This window comes from Haematobia irritans, chromosome 4, assembly GCF_050003625.1.
Source record: "Haematobia irritans isolate KBUSLIRL chromosome 4, ASM5000362v1, whole genome shotgun sequence".
NCBI classification, from domain to species: domain Eukaryota; kingdom Metazoa; phylum Arthropoda; class Insecta; order Diptera; family Muscidae; genus Haematobia; species Haematobia irritans.
The window spans coordinates 88,158,295-88,184,470 of NC_134400.1; the positions used below are offsets into that span (position 1 = coordinate 88,158,295).

The window sequence follows — 26,176 nt, forward strand, 5'->3', positions numbered from 1 at the left end:
TTAATTGAATTTTCTTCAATTACGAAAATGATAGTATCAATCACCGAACTAATGAGAAATAAAACAACATAAATACTTCATCAAAAATTATAAGATTTCTTCCAGAGCTTTCAATTATTTTTTTTAATAGGTTTCATTAAAAATTTAATTGATTTTGGCAGAAAAAATATTATTTTTAAAACTATTTATGTATTTATAGTTATTTTTCCTTTAGATAGATAAATTCTATTGTAATTTCAATAATTTTCAATAATATTTCAATAATAGATAAATTCTATTGTAATTTCACAAGTTTATATTTTCTTATGATTTTCCAATTATAACTAATGTGGAATCTAGATTCAATATGAATTTATATGTATATTATTATTTTTAATTTAGAAATGTTTCGTTTTATTTCAATAAAATGTTAATTCCGATAATTATTATTCAGATTAGAAACATTAAAGAATAAAGCTTTCAATAATTTTCTTAATTGATTTTATTTTTTAATTTGATTAAAACATTAATTACTTTTTCAACTCCCCAGTAAAAAAATGCAGTCCTTTTGGACAAGCCGCACTGTTAGAAAAATATGTTTTTCATATGTTCCGATATAAACAAAATGTGTTTCGGACACAATTTTAAAACACAATATATTTAAATGCGAACATGTAATATTCCTAAACTAACACTAAATGTTTGGGACATCTATGTTAATATGTTAGAATATATTATGTTTGGGGCATGAATGTTTCATAAAAATCATATGTGTGAATGCAAACATGTATAAATTTACAAATTTCGACTAAACATACATATGTTGTGATATTTTATTCAAAGTGACAGAGAGAGTATAGAGAAAGAAATAGAGATGGAAACCGGGAGAGTTGACGAAAGATATCAACATAACACAGCAAAAGAATCAAAAGAGAACAATTTCTGTGAAACCGCTTGTATGTTGTTTCGGAAAACTGTTTTATGATAAGGCCAAAAATTTGATATGCTTAAGTCTAAATATTATTTAATTTGAATAAAGAGAATAGACATTCGGAACCAAGAGAATAGACATTTGAAAAACAAACAGCTTATGTTTTCGCTTTGAGAGCAGCATTTTATGTATGTGTGGACATGTGTTTTGTTTATCATTTTGGCATTATGGGCACAATTTTTTTCTTGGTTCGTTAAAAGAAATCAGGGGTCTTCATAAAAATAACGAAAGGGCACTATACTCTTTTTAGAGTATAGTGCCCTTTAGTGACAGTAAAATGAAATAAGGAGGAAATAGTGAAAAATTACACAGTGAAATGTATACAAACAAAGTTTAGTTCCTCTTTGTTAATAAGTAGTCCACGAGAAGTTGACGGACACCTTCAAATATAATAGCGGGCATTAAGTTCGAGTTTTACAGCTAAAACAATTTAAAAAGTTTATTTTCTTTAAAATTAATTATTAAAGAAAAATAAAAGGCATTTTAGAGCGATGGTGTTAAATGCTAGTAAAAAACTGTTCACGCCTAAATAAATATATGTTTATATTATAAAATTATTTATGTATGTTTATACTCGACTCCACGTTCTTTTTTGAATTCCTTCCAAATTTTAAAGTTTTGTACCAAAAAGCAGTTTTTGTTGTTATTTTTGCAATAAAAAATAATATTTTATCCAAAAATCAGTCAATTTCGTTTATATCAAGCACTGTTACTGAGTATAAATCTTTAAGTTTCGAAGTTTCATTATAAAAATTTAATATAAATATACATGTGTAAAAAAAAAAGTGTTCGGTCGAAGCAGGAATTGAACCCACGACCCTTTGCATGCAAGGCAGACATGCTAACCACGTGCTCCACGTGGCAAACAATTGTATGTTTCTATTAAATAATGTTATGTTTGCATGGGCTCGTGGGCGCTGTAAACTATGCTATATAAATGTAACTTATAACGATAATTATCTAATGGTGACTATAACAGCTACGTAGCCCAGTGGATAGTGTGTTGGATTACAAACTGTATGGTCCTCGGTTCGATTCTCCGTGCAGGCGAAAGGTAAAATTTAAAAAAATTGTAAAAGTGAATAATTTCTTCAACATTATTTGTATTACAGAAAAAGGTGCCAAGAACTAAAAAAATTCGTGGAAGTGAAAATTACGAGTATGTTGGGGAATGATCGTGTTTGGGAAAAATTCTTCCAAGCATATAATATTTTTGGCTCAAAATGCTTCCAAACATATAATATGCTCACATAAAACAAACATATTAATATTTCGGCAGTATCCAATAATATATGTGCTTCCTGCAAAATATGTTTGGAACATATGTTAAAGAAGCGATTTTTTGTGAGGGTGTGCGACAAACATTTCTTTAAAGCGCATCGTGGGATCCCCCAATGATTTTTTCCACTCCCGATGCAGTCGTTTTGGACAAGTCCACAAACATTTCTTCAAAAGCGCATCTTGGGATCCCCCAATGATTTTTTCTACTTCCGATGCAGTCCTTGTGGACAAGTATTAGAAAGTACGCAATCAGGCTATTTTAAGTGCAAATTTTGGACAATTAAACTTTACAAAAAAAAATAGAATATTAATAAAAAAGTAAAAAGATAATAAAACAAGTAAGGAAAGTCTAAAGTCGGGCGGGACCGACTATATTATACCCTGCACCACTTTTTAGATCTAAATTTTCGTACCATATCACATCCGTCAAATGTGTTGGGTGCTGAATATATAGAGGTTTGTCCCAAATACATACATTTAGATAACACTCAATCTGGACAGAATTTGATAGACTTCTATATAAGTCCATATCGGGCGCAAAATATATGTGGAAGCTATATCTAAATCTGAACCGATTTCAATCAAATTTGGCATACATGACTATACTACCAATTGTACTCCTTGTGCAAACTTTCAAGCTAATCGGGATAAAACTCTGGCTTCTGGGCCATATAAGTCCATATCGGGCGAAAGATATATATGAGAGCTATATCTAAATCTGAACCGATTTCAATCAAATTTTACACACTTGACTATACGACTAAGTGTTATGTTTGTACAAAATTTCAAGCAAATCGGTATAAAACTCTGGCTGCTGGGTTCATATTAGTGCATATCGGGCGAAAGATATATATGGGAGCTATATCTAAATCTGAACCGATTTCTTCCAAAATCAATAGGGTTCTATTCTGACCCAAATTAAAAATGTGTTCACAGACAGACGGACGGACGGACAGGGTTATATCGACTCAGGGACCCACCCTGAGCATTATTGCCAAAGACACCATGTGCCTATCTCGTCTCCTCCTGGGTGTTACAAACATATGCACTAACTTATAATACCCTGTTCCACAGTGTGGCGCAGGGTATAAATATGGGAATGATTTCAATATGAAGCAATTTTAAGGTAACTTCACAAACTTTTATTTATGATTTATCGCTCGATATATATGTATTAGAAGTAGAGGAAAATTAGAGTAATTTTTACAACTTTTCGACTAAGCAGAGGCGATTTTAAAAGGGAAATGTTCGTATTTTGACCATTTTTGTCGAAATCAGAACTACATATATATGGGAGCTATACCTAAATCTGAACCGATTTCAACCAAACTTGGCACACATAGCAACAATGCTTATTATACTCCCTGTGAAAAATTTCAACTAAATCGTAGTAAAAAATTGGCCTCTGTGGTCATATGAGTGTAAATCGGGTGAAATCTATATATGGGAGCTATATCTAAATCTGAACCGATTTCAATCAAATTTTGCACACTTGGCTACACTACTAGTTGTACTCCTAGTGCAAAATTTCAATCAAATTGGGCCAAACCTCTGGCTTCTAGGACCATATTAGTCCATATCGGGCGAAAGATATATATGGGAGCTATATCTAAATCTGAACCGATTTCAACCAAATTTGACACACATGACTACACTACTAATTGTACTCCATGTGCAAAATTTCAACCAAATTGGGCCTAAACTCTGGCTTCTGGGGCCATATAAGTCCATATCGGGCAAAAGATATATATGGGAGCCATATCTAAATCTGAACCGATTTCAATCAAATTTTGCACTCTCGACTACACTACCAATTGTACTCCTCGTGCAAAATTTCAAGCAAATCGGGATAAAACTCTGGCTTCTGGATCCATAAAAGTGCATATCGGGCGAAAGATATATATGGGGGGGGGGGGGGGCTATATCTAAATCTGAACCGATTTCTTCCAAAATCAATAGGGTTCTATTCTGGCCCAAAACTTGAACATGTGCCAAATTTGAAGTCGATTGGACTTAAACTGCGATCTAGACTTTGATCACAAAAATGTGTTCACAGACAGACGGACATACGGACATGGTTATATCGACTCAGGGAACCACCCCGAGCATTATTGCCAAAGAGACCACAGGGTATAAAAAATAAATTTCATCCCCGCTGGGATTGGAACCTGTGCCGTTTAACTTTTTCGCTTCCATGGAAGTTCTTTTGAGAAGGTTCTGCAAATTACGAGAATTTTTAATTTGTTGGTTGATTTTTAATAGAAAAAAATATATTTATACGAAAATATATTCCGAAAATAAAAACGATGCATAACATAAAAAAATATTTTTTTTAGAAAAATATTTCATAAAAAAAAATTGCCGCTGGTGAGATTTGAACCTGCATTTCTTATTTTTTCGTTCATACTAATAAAGAACATCTCGAGAAGCAATTAGAATGTTATTCCTTGGTGTTGTATATTATATCAAAAAAATTTGAATTGACCTTTCGACGCTTTATGTTCAATGGCGTTTGTGGCTGAGTGTGCTAAGGCGTTCTGTTATGGTGCCATCAAACCCATGTTCAACCCCTGATCCCAGCGAAAAAGTTTTTCAAATTGTAAAAAATTTGATAATAGGAAAATAATAGTGTAATAAAAAATATGGTTGAAAAAAATTAACTTGGTTGAAAAAAAATTTTTCGCTTTCTTCATTCAAAGTAACTTCCAGGGCACAAATTCTAAAGCAATGCAAAGTATCCAAAAAGGGAGTACTTCCGTCTTATGACAAGCCTATGTAAAATTCATTGGAGACGATCCAAGTTTGCACTACTTCCGGATCACAGATTGGGAATCCACACGACTTTTTTGGAAGCTCTTTTTTGCTGGGTCCATTCAACTTTTTAATTGGGAATATTTTGGTGAAATTTTCTTCTGTGTACCATTGTTCGTTAAAATGATACTCCCAAAATGCATGGCGTCTAGAAATTACTCGAAAAGAGAAGACCAGTTTTGATGGAAATCCACGCCAGATTGATATAAGATTTGCTGAATATAGAACAATAAGTTTAGATTAAAGCCAGTGAAGTTCTAAACAGTGCAAAAGGCAATCGATGGAAACGATCCGTTAATGAAAGTGAATCAATACATTTGTGTTTTCAAACTGAGAACAGATAAGGGTCAATCTGACAATGTTAAAATGACACCATTCTTTGTCAAAACAACAACCAGCGTTCATGATCTGAAAACGTAATGGTTACGAATTTAACCATTAAAAAAAAAAAAGATTTCCGCTACCATGACTCGAACCTTGATTGTCTGCACCATACGCGTTAACAGTCGCCTTAGCACATTGCATAACCGGCGGAGTTGGCAAAACAACGTCTAACGATTTTTTTTAAGACTTTTTATGGCCAAAGATGAACGAATACCGTTCATGAAATCGTGAACGCCCGTGGATGAAATCGTGAACATTTCGTTTTGATTTTTTTGCTTCATTTTGTCACCGCCCATTCACGATTGTGGAACGCAATGTTTTCTATTAGTGTACCGAATTGGTTTTCTCTCATGAGAAGTCATTCCAAGTTGAACAGTTTGTGAACAAACAAACTTATGGGGTTTACTTTCTGAAGAGCTACGCCAAAACTTAAGTCCCGCCGATGACAATGACTTAATGAGGTTAGGTATAGTGGCAGCCCGATATTTCAGACTCAATTAGGCTACTATCATGACCCATGGTCGCTCACCGCTCATATTCCTCAACCGTGGGGTCAAAATATATGCCAAATATTATTTTGAAAATGGCCCGATAGTAAAATGCCAAATTCAAGCCATGGACAGGCTAACATTTCGGCCGCAGCCCATGAACATTCCGGATCTCAATCCGTTGAAGATTTGTACCTGGGACATTTTTAAGATTAAGGTTGGAACCAAAAAGTATCAAAGTGTCAATTACCTCAATGGTCTCTACAGAGGTGGTAAGAGAGAATCACCGATTACCTCAAGATAGCGCTTCACCGGGAATGGACCAACAAAACGGAGAGTTGCTTTCGTGCAGCGTGTGATGGCTTCGCGGTCGTTTGATGACCATAATTCTTGCAAAAGCTGGCTAATCCAAAAAAAATCTAAACTTATTCTAAAATTAGATGTTATAAAGTGAAAAACTACATATTTATATATAAATAAATTAAAATATGTTTGCATCCACACATATTATGTTTACAAAAAATGTGATGTCTCAATGATAATATCGATGTCTACATTCCAAAGTGCGCTAAGTATAAAAAGTGAATTTTACAGGAAACAAGAAACAAGTTTTGTTTTTTGAAATTTCTCAAAACCCGTATAAGATAGAAATTCCCTTATTTTCGGTCTTAAAATCATATTTTTTATAATTTTTTTTAGTATATACGAACTCAAAATAGTGATAATAGAACTTGGCTAAAAATGACTTAGGCCACTTTAGACCGAACAAAGTTTTTTGTCCTTTTTTGATTGGACATTTTTTAAAACTTTAGACACCGGCTAAGTACAATATTAACCATAACTTTTGATAGAAATGACCAATAAATCCGAACTTTTGACAGGATGCAATTCACATCAATCCGAATAAAAAACAGCGAACTCCATCAAAACATGCTAAGTCGAAACATATGACAAAAAATCGCATAAGGTCATATTAGAGAAGTAAGGGGGATGGGACAGCAGTTCATACACAAATGTGATGGCGGTGAAATGGGACATGTGTGCCTATGCGTTATCATGGTGAATGAGCGCCTTCTCCCTCGCCGAGTGAGCCGTTATTCCTTTCTAAAGGTCGTCATCATTGTAAATTATCACAAATAAAATTAAATTCCTCTTTGCAAACTGTTTTCATTTGTTATGGAACTGCGGAAACCATAGCAAATTGGCAACGCATAGCAGAAACCGCTTTTTAAATATGCAAATGGTTTAATAATGCCTATGAATTCATATTTTCCGGTAATTGAAATAATCCCAGGTTCCATACCTTTGGTGTATGGCAGCAGCCAACACACAGAAACTGTTACAGTAGACAAGCCAATGTAATAAAAATTTAAATAAAAATTTCAAATCTAACGTCAATTTCATTTTATCATCGTTCAATTGCTGGAAGAATTTCCATTTCCAATTTCAATGGTCGTCTACAGAGGTGGTAAGAGAGAATTACCGAAAGATATCAGAGCACTAACTGCTTTGGTTGGCTGGCCATGAATGGAAGCCATTCCATTTATCTTTATGACATTCGTTTATTGCGTTCCTACCTGTTTTTGTTTTTTTTTATTTTTCTGAAGAGGACTCATACTCATGCCTATCTTCCTTCGCTTTTCAAAAAAAGCAAAATTAATGAAATGTGTTTTATTCTTTTGAAAATGCTCCTCTTATTGGGTAGTTATGGTTACCATACTCTTCATCGGTTCTATATTTTTATTCTTCTGGTAGGGTTGTTTGCCATGACAAAGTCAATGGCGTTCGTAAATGTTAACAAGTATATACAGCAGTAAGTTCGGCCGGGTCGAATCTTAAATACCCACCACCATGTATCAAATATAATAGTTTACTTTGAAATCGAATGCTGTATGTCGGTTGAATACTGACTTATAAAGTCAAGTTGTCGTATTCGCCTCGGAGGAGCTTTTTCGCTCTTTTGCTTAAATGCAAATATTAGCGGTTTATGGTCGGTGTAGATGGTAAACTCTCGCCCCTCCAAAATGTATTTAAAATGCTCAACACCTTGATACACAACAGTAAGCTCCCGATCATAAGCGCTGTAGTTTCGTTGCGCTCGGTAAGCTGCTTGGAATAAAATCCAAGAGGATTTACTTTTTCGCCGCAAACTTGATGAAGCACCGCTCCTACTGCTGTATCTGAAGCGTCGACAGTCAGTGTTAATTTACCTTTGGGCGATAGATAATTTAACATCACTGCGTTAGCTAAATCTTCTTTACATGCTTCGAATGCTGCTTCTGCAGATTCCGACCAAATAATTTTCGTTGTATCACATTTCTTGTTGCCATTCACAAGTTTTTGCAACACACCCTGGTGCTTCGTAGCGTGTGGAAGGAATGGCCTATAGAAATTAATCATACCGAGAAATCGTTTCAAATCTTTCGCCAAAGTAGGTTTCGCAAATTTCATTATAACCTCCACTCTTTTTTTACGGAGGCCACTAAAATATCATCGATATAGGCAAACGTAAAATCCAGCCCTCGTAACAATTCATCCATGTATCGCTGGAATGTTTGGGCAGCATTCCTCAGCCGAAACGTCATATACGTAAACTCGAATAAGCCGAATGGTGTTGAGATGGCAGTCTTTGGCACGTCGTCTGACTCAATAGGTATTTGATGGTAAGCTCGCTGCAAATCGATGGACGAAAATACTTTTTTCCCATGTAGAATGCTGGTGACGTCATGCAAATACGGTATTGGATGCCGATCTGGTATCGTCTGAGCATTGAGCGCCCGGTAGTCACCGCACGGCCTCCTCTCGTTGTTTGCTCTCCTTACCAAATGCAGTGGGCTTGCCCACTGGCTTTTCGACGGTCGGCAAATACCTTTCCCCATCAAGGATTGCAACTCCTTCTTAGCGGCTTCCAAACGTTCTCCTACCAGTCGTCTTGGACGAGAATAAACTGGTGCACCTGAAGTTGTGATGAAGTGGGTAACTTTTGATTCGACAGGTTTTCTATTTGAATTTAAAATGGTTAAATCCCCATACTCACGCAATATTCGTGAAAACCTTTGAGAGCCTTTGTGTGCTAAAACGCTGATTGAATCTTTTCTAACAAGGTTAGGTTAGGTTAGGTTATGTGGCAGCCCGATGTATCAGACTCACTTAGACTATTCAGTCCATTGTGATACCACAGTGGTGAACTTCTCTCTTATCACTGAGTGCTGCCCGATTCCATGTTAAGCTCAATGACAAGGGACCTCCTTTTTATAGCCGAGTCCGAACGGCGTTCCACATTCCAGTGAAACCACTTAGAGAAGCTTTGAAACCCTCAGAAATGTCACCAGCATTACTGAGGTGGGATAATCCACCGCTGAAAAACTTTTTGGTGTTCGGTCGTAGCAGGAATCGAACCCACGACCTTGTGTATGCAAGGCGGGCATGCTAACCATTGCACCACGGTGGCTCCCTATCTTTTCTAACAAAATCCGCTTTACTTTCTAACATTGTTTTTCTATCAAAATTTACCTCTTTTACCTCTTTTTATGTCAACAAGCAAATCATATGCTTTTAAAAAATCCGAGCCAATGATAGCGCAGTTGACGTCGGCGATATAAAAGTCCCATACAAAGCTCCGACGTAGGCCAAGTGACAAATACAGACGCCGTTGGCCATAAGTTTTAATGGGCGACCCATTAGCAGCATAGAACTTCGTTGTATGATACTTTACTCGTTTGTCGGCTACGGTAGGTGGAATTACCGACACATCAGCGCCGGTGTCTATTAAAAAACGAATGCTTGTGCTGTTGTCACAAACGATGAGGCGAGCGATTTGGGGATACTTTTCGTCAGCCCCGCCCGCGGAGTCTGACGACAATACTAGTTTTTTGTATTGCTCGATGAATATGTGCAAGGAGGCCGGCACTGCTTAGCGTTGTTTCCAAACGTTTTATGATACCAACAATGTTGCGGGTATACAGCGGCAGTGTTTTTCGCTCGGCCGTCCATGCTCTTGGATCTGCGGTGGGTTGATAGGCTGCGTGACCGTCTTCTACCACCATTTACCAGCTGATTTAGCTGTTCTTCAATTCGTTGAATCCTCATACAGAAATCGTTGTCTGGCGTACAATGTCCCACTGCGGCGACATTTCGGTAATCTGAGACTTCAATAATCTTATCGGCGAGCTTCGCTAGTTCTGGCAAATCAGCATTTGAGGCTTGAAGGATGGCACGAGTTTGAGCCGGTAACCTCTGCAATCAAAGCGTTTTAAGAAAATCGTCATTTATTTTACCTTTTGCCAAACTTCTAAGTTCATTTAGAAGCTGCGTAGGGCGTTTATCTCCCAAGTCAATCTCCGATATCAATTTTTGAATCTTCTTCTGCTCTCTATCGCAATATCGCTCGATAATACACATTTTCAGATGATGGTACTTATATTCTTCTGGCGGGTTGAGTATTGCATCCGATATTTGATCTAAAACTCCACTTTCGATAGCCGCTACCACCGTATTGAAACGAGAAATATCACTGTTGATACCAGATATCCCAAATTGGGCTTCAACCTGGGCAAACCATATCTCTGGCTGCTCCGGTCAGAATGGGGGAACTTTGACAGAAACCCTGTTCACGATGGTAGTTTGGTCTTGTAGATCCCTGGATAATGAACTAGCGCCTGCGGACGGAGGCATTGTGTTTCCTTTCGATGTTTTGTTGTCGTCTTCCATTGTCATAACCGTCGGGGTCACCAATTGTAGTGGACGTGAGTTGGAAGAGAATAGGTTAGCCCCAATCGAATCCTGTAGTTAGAAATGAAACACGTTGCTTTCTTCGACTCTAATCAACTACTGACAAACTCCATTTTATTAATTTATAAAATTAAGATATTGATTTACAATTACTAATGTAATATATTACTAATACAATGTTATAACACTAACACATAAATGTGTTACACTGTTGTATGTTAATAATTCATTGTTGTAACAAAAGGTATGAATAAAGATAAATTTAACTGAAAGTATAATTTGAAATGAAAAGATATTTCGTGAATGGCCACAGTTCAACCAGTACGCTTCTCGATGATGAAATAACGCCTTGCTTTGAAATCTTAAATCTGTAGGTTTTTTCCGCCATTATTTATATGAATACGATGAGTAAAATCTGGAAATTTTACTTTCAGTTTCAAGCAATTTTCATGATCAGTGCGCCTGCTATACCCTGAAAGAAGTGTTTTTTTTCTGAGGAACCAAATTTTAGACAGGCAAAGTTTTCTTTTGACACAAATTTTAGAGACAATCGTTGAATCGCCTATACCAAAACATGGACCAATACTCACCACCTCTTAAAGTTTCTCAAATACCTCTAGAATTACACTTTCAGACGAATTGGGTGAAAACTACGAATTCTAGAAGCTCAGGAAGTAAAAGCGGGAGATCAGTCTATATAGAGACTATACCAAAACATGGACCGATAGGCACCATTTGCTACACACCTATTTGTGATCTTAAAATACTTCCAGATTTGCAATTTCAAGCAAATCGAAAATATAGTCTCTAGACGCCCAAGAAGTAAAATCGGGAGATCGGTCTATATGGGGGAATACCAAAAAATGGACCGATACACCTTAATTTAGGCACACCTATTTGTGGTCCCAAAATACCTCTAGATTTCCTATTTCAGGCAAATCGGGTAATAAATACAGTTTATAGAACCCAAGAAGTAAAATCGGGAGGCTATACCTAAACATGGACCAATACACCTCATTTTCGACACACCTCTTTAAGGTTCAAAAATACTTCCAGATTTTCACTTTCAGGTAAATCGGATGAAAATACAGTTTATAGACGCCCAAGAAACAAAATCGGGAGATCGGTCTATATGGGGGCTATACCAAAACATGGACCGATGGCCACCATTTTCGGCACACCTTTTTATGGTCCTCAAGTATCTCTAGATTTTCAATTTCAGGCAAATTGGATAAAAACTACGGTTTTTATAAGCCCAAGACCCCAAATCGGGAAGTCGGTTTATATGGGGACTATATCAAAACCTGGAATGAATGATGCAAACAAAAAACGAATCTGTGCCAAATGTCAGGACGATTGCGCCTTTATTGAAGGCTGTAGCGTGACTACAACAGACAGACGGACATGCTTATATCGTCTTAGAATTTTTCCCTGATCAAGAATATATATATATACATTATATAGTCGGAAATCGATATTTCGATGTGTTACACACGGAATGACAAACTTATAATACCCCTATCACCATTCTATTCTGTTGGTGAGTATAAAAAGATATTCTTTGAAACCGTGATAAAATGTCTACTCATCTTTTCAATATTTGAAGGGGGTGGCCTCACCTCAACCATCTCCGGAAGCTTCTCTAATCTTATCATCAACACCCCAGCAAAAAAAAAAACGTCGCGAAAAAAAGTAGTGAAAAGGTTCTTTTTGGATCCCAAAGTAGTGTAAAATTAGCGCAGAAGCGATTAATTTAACATGGACATAGGACAGATGTCCACCATTTCAAAAGTCGTTGCACTGAATTTGCATCATTTCTTAATGTGTGGTGCGAATTCAGCATTTTGGATGTGAATTAAACAAATTTGTGATATTTTGCCAACTAAATAAATTTTATATATATATTTTTTTATGATTTTTAATGCATTCTTACGCTTGTCCGTAACGTTTGACATCAAATATTTTAAGAAATTCGCAATTTTTCTAGAATGGATTTAGCATTTTTTCGACAAAATTTAATTAATTTGTGCCATTTTAATAATTCTTACCTTGTTTTTAACCTATTTGAAACAAAAAATTTTTTTAATTATCCATTAGAAATATGAAGAAACGACTTATAATAATTTGGACTAAAAGAACTTCCTGTGTAGTTAAAATAAATAACATCTTTGGGAGGACATTTTTGGGAGTGTTTATAAAGTTGTGCCTTCAGAATTTTTTGCTGGGTACTTAATAATTTTCTATATATTTCCAAAATCTCTACTGATTTACTTTTTCTTACTTTTATCCTTAATTTACATAAAAAAACTTATCTATTTATACATCTACAATTATTTCCGCTACACTGAAAAATGTATTGACCTAATAACAGGTTGGCTGAAAGTCCCCGGTCTAAAAAAGAAAAACACATTTTTTTTCAAGAGCGATACAACGATTATAACGACATTCCAATTTTTTGATACCATTTTGGTAGTACTCCTTCGGTTTTGCCTCAAAATAGACCTCAGTTTCGGCGAGCACCACTTCATTGCAGCCAACTTTTTTCCCTGCAAGCATCCTTTTGAGGTCTGAGAACAAGAAAAAGTCGCTGGTGCCAGATCTGGAGAATACGGTTGGTGGGGAAGCAATTCGAAGCCCATTTCATGAATTTTTGCCATCGTTCTCAATGACTTGTGGCACGGTGCGTTTTCTTGGTGGAACAACACTTTTTTCTTCTTCATATGGGGCCGTTTTGCCGCGAGTTCGACCTTCAAACGCTCCAATAACGCCATATAATAGTCACTATTGATGGTTTTTCCCTTCTCAAGATAATCGATAAAAATTATTACATGCGCATCCCAAAAAACAGAGGCCATTACTTGGCCAGCAGACTTTTGAGTCTTTCCACGCTTCGGAGACGGTTCACCGGTCGCTGTCCACTCAGCCGACTGTCGATTGGACTCAGGAGTGTAGTGATGGAGCCATGTTTCATCCATTGTCACATATCGACGGAAAAAATCGGGAGTATTACGAGTTAACAGCTGCAAACACCGCTCAGAATCATCAACATGTTGTTGTTTTTGGTTAAATGTGAGCTCGCGCGGCACCCATTTTGCACAGAGCTTCCGCATATCCAAATATTGATGAATGATATGACCAACACGTTCCTTTGATATCTTTAAGGCCTCTGCTATCTCGATCAACTTCATTTTACGGTAATTCAAAATCATTTTGTGGATTTTTTTTTTATGTTTTCATCGGTAACCACCTCTTTCGGGCGTCCACTGCGTTCACCGTCCTCCGTGCTCATTTCACCACGCTTGAATTTTGCATACCAATCAATTATTGTTGATTTCCCTGGGGCAGAGTCCGGAAACTCATTATCAAGCCAAGTTTTTGTTTCCACCGTATTTTTTCCCTTCAGAAAACATACATGCTAACCATTGCACCACGGTGGCTCCCGAGGGGTTTACTTTAAGAATTTTTTTAATTTATTTTTTTAATTGGTATTTATTTTTAAAGTACATAGAAAAAAATATCACCAACATTTTTCGAATTAAAATTTTAATTAAATTTTAAAAAATATTCTTTTAAAAAATTTAATTGGTTCAGCAAATTTTTTAATTGAAACCAGAATCAATCACATTTCAATAATTTCTGCGATTGAAGACATTTCAATTAAAAATTAATCGGATCAATTAATTTCATGATTGAAGACAAAAATATTTTTTCTATCTAAACTTTTAGTTAGTGTACCGTGACTCTAATCTGAGACCCTAAAAATTTTTACGTTTTTATTGGAATTTCACACCCCTCAGATGTGGTTATACCTAGCCGATATGCTTCGTTATTGTATGTTTTGTTCCGAAAGTATTTTCATTTGTTTCCGAATAAAAATTATGTTTTCGATTCTCATATATATTTTTGATGGTATTCAATCTGTTTGATATGATGATAGGAGGGGGATGTCTTTTAACACTCCTTTCCTCTTCCGTCTTCAACAGCTAGCAGCTTAAGCTGTTTAGGTAATCACTTGAAAATGCTTGTGTTTAGTGTTTATTTAAAAAATATTTGTTTTTAATATTTTTGCTTTTTGTTCATATCAATTCAATGTTTTTTTTTTTTTTTATGGGCATTGTTTTCTCTCTAAAGTTTTTTACGAGTTATCTGTTTATTACCAACCAATTGAGTAAAATAACGAATAAATTCCAATCGCCTTTGGTTAGATAGTCCAGAAATGTTTGCATATTTTCGGATAATTTGTGGAATGCCTTTCTAACAAGAAATTAAATCAAATTAAATTTAAAATTACTTTAAAAATGTTTCAATATTGGTTGTGGGATGCACAGTAGGTGAGAATTTTAATTTTAAGCACAAAGAAGTATTAAAAATGTTTACTACTTCTTTTATCCTTACAATAGATACAAAATATACAGATCTGCACTCAACATCGTCCTATGACAAGCCCATATTAAATTCTGCGCCAATTTTGAATCAACTCCGGATCCAAAAAGAACATTTTCGCTACTCTCTTTGGCGACGCTTTTCTTTGTTCGGAGTTAAATCATAGCTTGCTGAAAAATGTTTTAATTTTAAACAAGTAAGGAAAGTATAAAGTCGGGCGAGGCCAACTGTATTATACCCTGCACCACTTTGTAAGTCTATATTCGATACCATCTAAAACCCTTCAAAATATTTGGGTGCGATGTACAAAGTTTTTTGCCGGATATACATATGTTTAAATCTGAACCGATTTTGACAAAAATCCTTAGACTTTTACAAATTCTCAAGCCATAAAATTTAAATAGGCTAAAGCCCTGGGACGAAACACAATGGTATTAAAAACTAATGCAAAATATAAATCAAAGCCATTTTTGTGTAATTTTATTTATGATTTATCGGTCGATAAATATGTATTAGAGGTATGGGCCCTGCCAACATTTTTTGAATTTGGGGACTCTTTTGAGAATCCCCACTACGTCGAAAACAATCATATACGACATCAAAAACTCGTCGGAAAAGCGCCGTCACTATTGAGAAGTTGTACCACGCCAAGTTACTACAAAAATGTTTCGCATGAGTGCAATTATTAGGTGCCTTTATAGATCAATTTAGAACGACGCCAATAAGGGACCCTCCAAACAATCAGAAAAAGTGCATTTTAAGATAGTTGTAAAAGAATCATTGTGGTCGAGTAAAACACGTTTGTTTAGATATTTATTAATTTGATTGAACATTTACAAATTCTTAAAAATATAACATTTATACCACTATCACATTACATTTAACATAATTTTTGGCATTAATGATGATGTTGAGTTACAAGTAGCGAGTTACATGTTGCTGCGTCTATCAACCAGTGTTTTTATTCCATGGAGGCAGCGTGTCTGTAAAATATCTGAAAAACAATCACTTTATTCCATTTGGAAAATCACCAAATTGTTCACCAATATACCTTTCACAATTTTAAGCGTATAATCTATGTTTTCAGAACTTTATTTTCGTTTTTATTTAATTAAAATATAACAAGCTGGTTGCGCTTGGCGTTTCACAAAAAAAATGGCTTTTTTAACAGTAGGGATGGCAAATTACTTGCATGTACTTTTTGATGTACCTTTTCATGATGGTTGAAGTGACATTTACGAGTCTGTGGTAACGATGAGGTTGAAATGGAACTTTGAAATGCTGGCAGGGGGAGTATTCTCCTATGCTACTGAGTGTTCTCCTTGTATAACATTTGAAGCAAATCAGAGTAAAACTCTGGCTTCTTGGAACATATAAGTGCATATCGGGCGAAAACTATATATGGTAGCTATACCTAAATCTGAACCGATTTCAATCAAATTTAGCACACTTGACTATACTACTAAGTACTCTCCTTGTGCAAAATTTCAAGCAACTCAGAGTAAAACTCTGGCTTCTGGGGCCATACAAGTGCATATCGGGCGAATGATATATATGGGAAAATCTGAAACGATTTCTTCCAAAATCAATCTATTCTGGATTCTATTCTAACCCAAAACAAAAACTTGTGCCAAATTTAAAGTCGATTCGACTAAAACTTCGAAAAAATGTGTTCACAGACAGACGGACATGGCTAGATCGACTCAGGGGCCATCCTGAGCATTATTGCCAAAGACACCATGTGTCTATCTCGTCGCCTTCTGGTTGTTGCACACATATGCACTAACTTATGTTCCACAGTGTGGCGCTGGGTAAAAAACCGGCATTTTTGGTATGCAACAATTACAAAATTATTGAGAGAAGATCAAAATCTGTCTATCGAAGTAAACTTCTTTTTCATTGTGGGAAAAAAGTCTCGAATCCCGGATGAAAACCGGCCACCGGTGTCTGTCCATCCATAGGAGGAAGTTTCAATAACCACCTCTATCGTTTGGCTCTCGGGAAGTCCATTTCGGTACAGAAACACACTAAAATGCATAAATTGCAGTTACTTCCAGTATTCTTTTGTAAGAAGAAAATATTATGCGGTAGAATACTATTCGAAACAAAACAAGTATATACGGCCGTAAGTTCGGCCAGGCCGAAGCTTATGTACCCTCCACCATGGATTGCGTAGAAACTTCTACTGAAGACTGTCATTCACAATCGAATTACTTGGGTTGAGGTAACACTTGCCGATGGCAAGGTATCTTAAACTTTCCTAACACCGTAATATATACCACATAGTCCATACGTGGTATATATTAAAGGCCGATTAAATACGTATATAATTAAGTTTAAAGTGTCTATAGACATAAAATTTTGACAAAAAAATTTTTGACAACATTTTCTATAGAAGTAAAATTTGAAAAAAATTTTCTATAGAAATAAAATTTGGAAAAATTTTTCTATAGAATTAAAATTTTGACAAAATTTTCTATACAAATAAAATTTTGGCAAAATTTTCTATAGAAATAAAATTTTGACAAAATTTTCTATACAAATAAAATTTTGGCAAAATTTTCTATAGAAATAAAATTTGGAAAACATTTTCTATAGAAATAAAATTTTGACAAAATTTTCTATAAAAATAAAATAGATTATTTTTGGCTCGAGTGGCAACCATGATTATGAACCGATATGGACCAATTTTTGTGTGATTGTGGATCGGCTATATATAACTATAGGCCGATATGGACCAATTCTTGCGTGTTTCTTAGAGACCACATTCTAACACCATGTTCCAAATTTCAACCGGATCGGATGAATTTTGCTCCTCCAAGAGGCTCCGGAGGACAAATCTGGGGATCGATTTATATGGAGGCTATATATAATTATGGACCGATATGGACGAATTCTTGCGTGTTTCTTAGAGGCCACATTCTAACACCACGTACCAAATTTCAATCGGATCGGATGAATTTTGCTCCTCCAAGAGGCTCCGGAGGTCAAATCTGGGGATCGCTTTATATGGGGGCTATATATAATTATGGGCCGATGTGTACCAATTTTTGCACGGTCATTAGAGAACATATACTAACACCATGTACCAAATTTCAGCCGGATCGGATGAAATTTGCTTCTCTTAGAGGCTCCGCAAGCCAAATCGGGGGATCGGTTTATATGGGGGCTATATGCAATTATGGACCGATATGGACCAATTTCTGCATGGTTGTTAGAGACCACATACTAACATCATGTACCAAATTTCAGCCGGATCGGATGAAATTTGCTTCTCTTAGAGCAATCGCAAACCAAATTTGGGGGCCCGTTTATATGGGGGCTATACGTAAAAGTGGACCGATATGGCCCATTTGCAATACCATCCGACCTACATCAATAACAACTACTTGTGACGGACGGACATGCTCAGATCGACTCAGAATTTCACCACGACCCAGAATATATATACTTTATGGGGTCGTAGAACAATATTTCGATGTGTTACAAACGGAATGACAATGTTAATATACCCCCATCCTATGGTTGACCCCATTGAAATACGAACACAATCTTGAAAATGAAATTTGACATAGGGGTTTATTTTCATAATGAAAACGGATCCCAAGAATAAAATGAAATTACTCTCCAAAAACCATAAAAATTTGGCTTGGTTGTTTTACTTTTACTAGTGGCAATATTAAAATGGGCCCCTGGAAAATAAATCCCAAAACCCAAACGAAACAAGGCCACAAATGTGGAGCGACGCTTCATAATGAATTTGAGTCCCAACAAAATGTAACAGGCATGAAGATCGACTCCAAAATAAAATTGGAGCTCATTTTCGCTTTTGATTTAAAAGACCGCGTGAAAATGAACCCTATGTGATGAAAAACTATAAAGTTTTAACAAAAAACAAGTATAAACGGCCGTAAGTTCGACCAGGCCGAATCTTATGTACCCTCCACCATGGATTGCGTAGAAACTTCTACGAAAGACTGTCATCCACAATCGAATTACTTGGGTTGTGGTATCTTAAAACTTCTTAACATCGTTTTCCAAATTGTGCGTTAGTCCATACTTGGTATATATTAGACAAAAAAGTTATGTATAGTTAAGTCTACAAATAATTACGAATCGATATGGACTTTTTGCACAGTACGTAGAGAGCCAGAATTATGCACTTGATATGCACCAATTTTTGTGTGATTGGGGATCGATTTATCTGAGGGTTATATATAACTATAGACCGATATGGACCTAGTTAGGCATGGTTGTTAACGGCCATATACTAGCACAATGTACCAAATTTCAAGTGACTAGGATGAAATTAGCTCCTCCAAGTGGCTCCAAAACCAAATCTCGGAATCGGTTTATATGGGGGCTATATATGATTATGACCTGATATGGACCACTTTTGGCACGGTTGTTAAATATCATATACTACCACCACGTACCAAATTTCAAGCAGATCGGATGAATTGTGCTTCTCCAAAAAGCACCGGAGGTCAAATCTGGGGATCGGTTTATATGGAAGCTATATATAATTATGGACTGATATGAACCAATTCCTGTATGGTTGTTGGATACCATATACTAACATCATGTACCAAATTTCAACCGAATCGGTTGAATTTTACTTCCAAGGGGCTCCGGAGGTCAAATCTGGAGATCGGTTTATATGGGGCTATATATAACTATGGACCGATGTGGACCATTTTTTGCATGGTTGTTAGATACCATATACTAACACCATGTACCAAATTTCAGCCCGATCGGACGAAATTTTCTTCTCTTAGAGGCTCTGCAAGCCAAATCTGGGGATAGGTTTATATGGGGCCTATATATAAGTATGGACCGATTTCGACTAATTTTTGCATGACCATTAGAGACCATATTCTAACACCATGTACCAAATTTCAGCCGGATCGGATGAAATTTGCTTCTCTTAGAGGGTCTGCAGCCAAATTTGGGGGTCCTTTTATATGGGGGCTATACGTAAAAGTGGACCGATATGGCCCATTTGCAATACCATCCGACCTACATCAATAACAACTACTTGTGCCAAGTTTCAAGTCGATAGCTTGTTTCGTTCGGAAGTTAGCGTGATTTCAACAGACGGACGGACGGACGGACGGACATGGTCAGATCGACTCAGAATTTCACCACGACCCAGAATATATATACTTCATGGGGTCTTATAGCAATATTTCGGTGTGTTACAAATGACAAAGTTAATATACCCCCATCCTATGTTGGAGGGTATAAAAAATACCAGGCGTTATTCTGAACCACCATTATTGCCAAATCCCAGAAAGCGTAAATAGGCCCCATTTGAAGTCGCAGCACAAACCCAAAAAGGAATTTGAGGTTTATTTTCAATTGAAATATTGAGGTTTATTTTCATAATGAGAATGGGCCCCAAAACTAAAATGAAGTTGATCCTAAAGAACATAAAAATGTGATGTTTTTATTTTCCATATAATTTATTGGAGTCATATTTCATTTAGGTTTTGGGGTTTTCATGGAGCTCATATTCATAGCCCTTTTATTAGATATATACTCACTGGGAATTGTTGGCTTTCAAATACTTTTTGGGATCCTACTTCATTTAGATTTGGCGGATTATTTTTTCGCTTTATTTATTTTGTCTAATTATACAATTATTTTTCGAGCTTTATGGACAGATATAGATTAAGGAACATGGTTAATAGAGCCATTGAAAAGAAAACGCAAAAGAAACGAAATGGCTCTATTAACCATGTTCCTTAATCTATATCTGTCCATAAAGCTCGAAAAATAATTGTATAATTAGATATAATGCATTTGGACGTCAATTGCCTGTTTCGGTATCAGGCTAACATGTAATATTTATTTATTTTGCATCAAAACTAATTTACTTCTTATGCTTAGTACTAAGTTCGTTTCTGCGAAAATCGAATATCTTCATCTATCTCCGTAAATAGGGTTTCAAACCCAGGGATGTTAACTTATTTATGCGAAATAATATGCCTGCCAATTTTTTCGTGCGAATAATCCAGGGTTGTATAAATATGTGTCTGAAAATACTCAAACAAAGATTTCGCATATATTCCGCGCTAAAGTTTTTTATATGGAGTATAACAATTTTTCGTGCGAAAACGTGATCTTAATACCATTAAAGATTGCTATCAGTTTTGTCCCCCACTGTCCAATATTGTAATTTATGTATCTTTCTGCATCTCTCTCTCTCTCACTCTCTTCAAAATGTACGATAGATACGATTAGCAATAGTGGGTGGCAAATTACTTTGAGTTTTTGCCAGACATCAGATTGAAAACTCATAAATGTGAAGCATGCCGGCCACATAAACCACAGGGCATAATAAAACGGCCCCAAAAACCAAAACCAGCAAAGTATGGAAATAAAATCTAATAATCTCCTTTGCTTTAGGGGAAAATGTTTTGAATTTTCTTTTATTATAATTTTGGAAGATTTAAATGTTTAATTTGGTTCATTATATTTTTATTAGCGGCTTTCAAAAAGAAACGCGTCAAGTATTTTTATCACTCATTAACGAGAAATATTAAAAAGGCAATTTCCTACTGGATGGGAAAAATACAAATAGATATCACAGAATAAGGGGACGACTAAGTAAAGTGCGTGAGTCAATATAATTAATGTTATTAAAAAAAAAATATAAAATCCATTTAGATTTAAAAGATTTAATGTTCCTGTAATATAAACGGAATTAAAACCAAAATAAAAACAAAAACAATTGAAAGTATCAAAAAGTGTTTGCATTGAACCCTCAATTGCAACAGAAGAGATGGTGAAGATGTTGGACCTGGATCGTCATGCAGATTGTCCCCTTTGGGAGGCATTAGCATCACATGAAGTTCCATGGACTGGCCTTCACTATGCCTGTCTAAATGTCCTGCACACCTACTGCAAAGTATTCGACAAACAAGAAATTTATGATCTCATTGTAAGGTAAGAATATTTTTGAAATTTTGTTTGGAACCAATGAACGTAAAATCTTTGGTATAAATATTAATTATTTTTACAAACTCACAAAGTATTTATGTTGAATCCAGGGTAGGCCTGTCGCAAATTGTGAATTTTGCGACATACATTTACGACGGTACAATACGTATGTCGCAAACCTAATGTAGAAAACTTAATTGTGTATAAAAGAAATTATAAATGTTTTTTTATTTAATTTAGTTCGGCTCCCCGAAAAAGGGATGCAAAAAATAGGCTTTTGTATTGTATTTATTGAAAACTCAACTTTACATCTCTCATACGCAACTTTAATTCTGGGTTTGCGTGGTCCATAATTACAATTTTTATGGAAATTAGCTCAATAAGTGAAGTGAAACTATAATGATTTATGTAGTGGCTTTTCTTCGCTGTCAGTTTCTGCAGAAATTTCTTGAAGGTTACGTTTACTACACCATCGAGTAGGACATAGTAATGTTGGCTTGGAGTGTCCAATTGAAATAAGTCCATTCTCTAGTTTACTTTTTATAAATCCGTTAATAATTCTATGAACATTGCTGAGAATTGAAACTTTTTCGAACACATCATCATCTTGGATATCATCGAATTCCCTGCCCAGCTGACGCGACTGAAGTATTTTGAGTTTGCGACTTTTGTTACTTTTTCTACATTTACGATGCGTATGTGACGTTTACGACGTTTCCCAGCAAAAAACTTGATGAATTCATTGGTGAATTTAACAAGAAATGTCTCGCAAAAATGCGCGTTCTTTATGCATACTTAGAAGCTCATAAACAAGCGCAGTTTTTGACAATTTACAAAAGCTTCCATAATTGCCGAAAATCGTACATGAAAAAATGTCTCTGCAGAAGCGCTTTTTCCTCGCCTATTTAATGCCATGAAATAATGACTAGTTATTTCTTTAATATTGAGGGGAAATAAAATAAAATTATGATTTTTGCAAGGAACTATCATACTTATATGATAGAAGTAAAAAGGTAAGCGCCTTCCGCATTATTCTGAACTAATCTGATGCTTTTGCTGAAATGTTTGTTAAACTCTGCCTTGTTCCGAAATCGGTTCCTACAGCCCCTGAAAATAAAAATACAGTTAAATAGGCTTAAGCTAACCCCGATTTAAATACTTACTGTCCAAATGCCGTTTGTTAAATATTCTATTCTTTTTATTTTTGACATTTCGAACGGTACTTTATAAATAAAATAAATCTAAAAAGCAGTGGGGTGGACTTACCAAAGGTTTACGCTCTGAGAGCTCAAAATAAAAACAATTAACTGTAATAAGAAAACGCACACGCGAAAACACGTCCACTCGGCACAACTTTCAAACACAAACTGATGACCACACTCAATTTTTCGTCGCATACAAGATTTCAGTTTTCTTCGGGAGTGATCGTATAAAAAAATAGATTGAAACTTACATACTCTAGAGCATTTTTGTATACGAGGATGGATTCATTAATCCAATCCAATTCGCTTACCAACTTGCTTCATATTCTGCACAGTTTACAAACTAAGTTAAAGCTTGCATATTTTAGTACATCAATGTATACGAGATAGGATGCACTAAATGAGATCTCGCTTACCCAAATGCATTAAATTCGGCAAAATTTTACAACGAGGTTCAAAATAGCACACCTTTGTGCTGTTTTGTAAACGACATAGTATGCGTTAAATGGTATGTCCTTTACTTTCTTGTTTCCGAATCAGCATGAATTAAATATCTACCATTTTTGCTTCCTTCTTTTGTAAGCAAAAAAGTATGCGCTGAATATTAGCGCATACAGAATTTAAAGAAATGTTTTACTGCTTCTAGATTTCGTAAAATTTTTGCTGGGTTACAACTTTGCGACAGTCGCAAACCTAAGAAATCTCACCCTGCCAGATCTTACTAGAGACTATGGAAATGTGTATTAGCCAACACTGACACCTATGTATAGTAGAGGTGTGCACGCTATACAAAATTGTCGTGACTCACGAAAATTTTCGTGAAAATTTGGCCTCCGGTAGTCATATGAGTCTAACTCGGACGGACGATTTATATGGGAGCTATATCTAAATCTGAACTGATATCCACCAAATTTAGCACACTTCACTATCCCACTAATTGTACTCCTTGTGGTGTTACTTCACTTGCATGGCCCCAGCAGCAGATTTAGCTATAACTCCTATATAAATATTAATCGAAACAAGTATATACGGCCGCAAGTTCGGCCAGGCCGAATCTTATGTACCCACCACCATGGATTGCGTAGAAACTTCTACGAAAGACTATCATCCACAGAGATGGTCTGTATCAAACTTTTTTCGGTTTGCGACTGTCGCAAAGTTGTAAACGTCGTAAACGTCACATACGCGTCGTAAATGTAGAAAAAGTAACAAAAGTCGCAAACTGAAAATACTTTAGTCGCGTCGGCTAGGCAGCGAATTCGATGATATCCAAGACGATGGTAGGTGCGAAGAAGTTTCAATTCTTAGGAATGTTCACAATTTTCGGTTTTAGTCCCCACATTTTCCCTATTGCTTTTTGCACGAGTACAGGGTAACCGTGGATTTCCTCGTCATTTCTTAGCTTTAAGTTCAGTCTCCTGTCCAATATAACTCCAAGGTATTTTACACACTCACTAACGGGAATTTCGATACCACCTAAGAAAATAGGCTTGACCATGGTAAAACTTTCACAAATTTCTGCAGAAACTCACAGCAAATGCTGTCAAACTAAATTAAAAAATGTTCAGGATTTCTTCTATTCAAAATTTGGTTTTCTACATTAGGTTTACGACTTTTGCGACATACGTATTATACCGTCGCAAACGTATGTCGCAAAAGTCACAGTTTGTGACAGGCCAACCCTGATCATCCACAATCGAATTACTTGGGTTGTGGTATCTTAAAACTTCTTAACATCGTTTTCTAAATTGTGATTTAGTCCATACATGGTATATATTAGACAAAAAAGTTATGTATAGTTAAGTCTACAAATAATTACGAATCGATATGGACTTTTTGTACGTAGAGAGCCAGAATTGAAATATGGGGGTCGCTTATATGGGGGCTATATACAATTATGAACTTGATATGGACCAATTTTTGTGTGATTGGGGATCGATTTATCTGAGGGCCATATATAACTATAGACCGATATGGACCTAGTTAAGCATGGTTGTTAACGACCATATACTAGCACAATGTACCAAATTTCAACTCACTCGGATGAAATTTGCTCCTCCAAGAGGTTCCAAAACCAAATCTCGGGATCGGTTTATATGGGGCTATCTACGATTATGGACTAATATGGACCACTTTTGGCATGGTTGTTAAATATCATATACTACCACCACGTACCAAATTTCAAGCAGATCGGATGAATTTTGCTTCTCCAAAAGGCACCGGAGGTCAAATCTGGGGATCGGTTTATATGGGAGCTATATATAATTATGGACTGATAGGAACCAATTCCTGCATGGTTGTTGGATACCATATACTAACATCACGTACCAAATTCCAACCGAATGGGAAGAATTTTGCTCTTCCAAGGGGCTCTGGAGGTCAAATCTGGGGATCGGTTTATATGGGGCCTATATATAATTATTGACCGATATCGACCAATTTTTGCATGGGAGTTTGAGGCCATATATAAACACCACGTACCAAATTTCAACTGAATCAGATGAATTTTGGTCTTCCAAGAGGTTCCGGAGGTCAAATCTGGTGATCGGTTTATATGGGGGCTATATATAATTATGAACCGATGTGGACCAATTTTTGCATGGTTGTTAGAGACTATATACTAACATCACGTACCAAATTTCAGCCGGATCGGATGAAATTTGCTTCTCTTAGAGGCCTCGCAAGCCAAATCGGGGGATCGGTTTATATGGGGGCTATATATAATTATGGACCGATGTGGACCAATTTTTGCATGGTTGTTAGAGACCATATACTTACACCATGTACCAAATTTCAGCCGGATAGGATGAAATTCGCTTCTCTTAGAGGCCTCGCAAGCCAAATCGGGGGATCGGTTTATATGGGGGCTATATATAATTATGAACCGATGTGGACCAATTTTTGCATGGTTGTTAGAGACCATATACTAACATCACGTACCAAATTTCAGCCGGATCGGATGAAATTTGCTTCTCTTAGAG

General features: G+C 36.0%; 1 protein-coding gene across 3 annotated transcripts in view; it reads left to right on the forward strand.

The window, feature by feature from the left end:
• The window catches only part of Lmpt (four and a half LIM domains protein limpet), a 539,983-nt gene that overhangs the window by 329,978 nt on the left and 183,829 nt on the right, over positions 1–26,176 (forward strand). Inside the window, exon 2 of one of the 3 annotated variants that reach the window (XM_075308103.1) lies at positions 21,721–21,999. The exons of the other annotated variants lie outside the window; for them this stretch is intronic. Within the exon in view, the coding sequence (XP_075164218.1) occupies positions 21,836–21,999 (164 nt within the window). The 5' untranslated portion in view covers positions 21,721–21,835. The remainder of the gene's footprint in view (positions 1–21,720; positions 22,000–26,176) is intronic. 3 annotated transcript variants of the gene reach the window in all.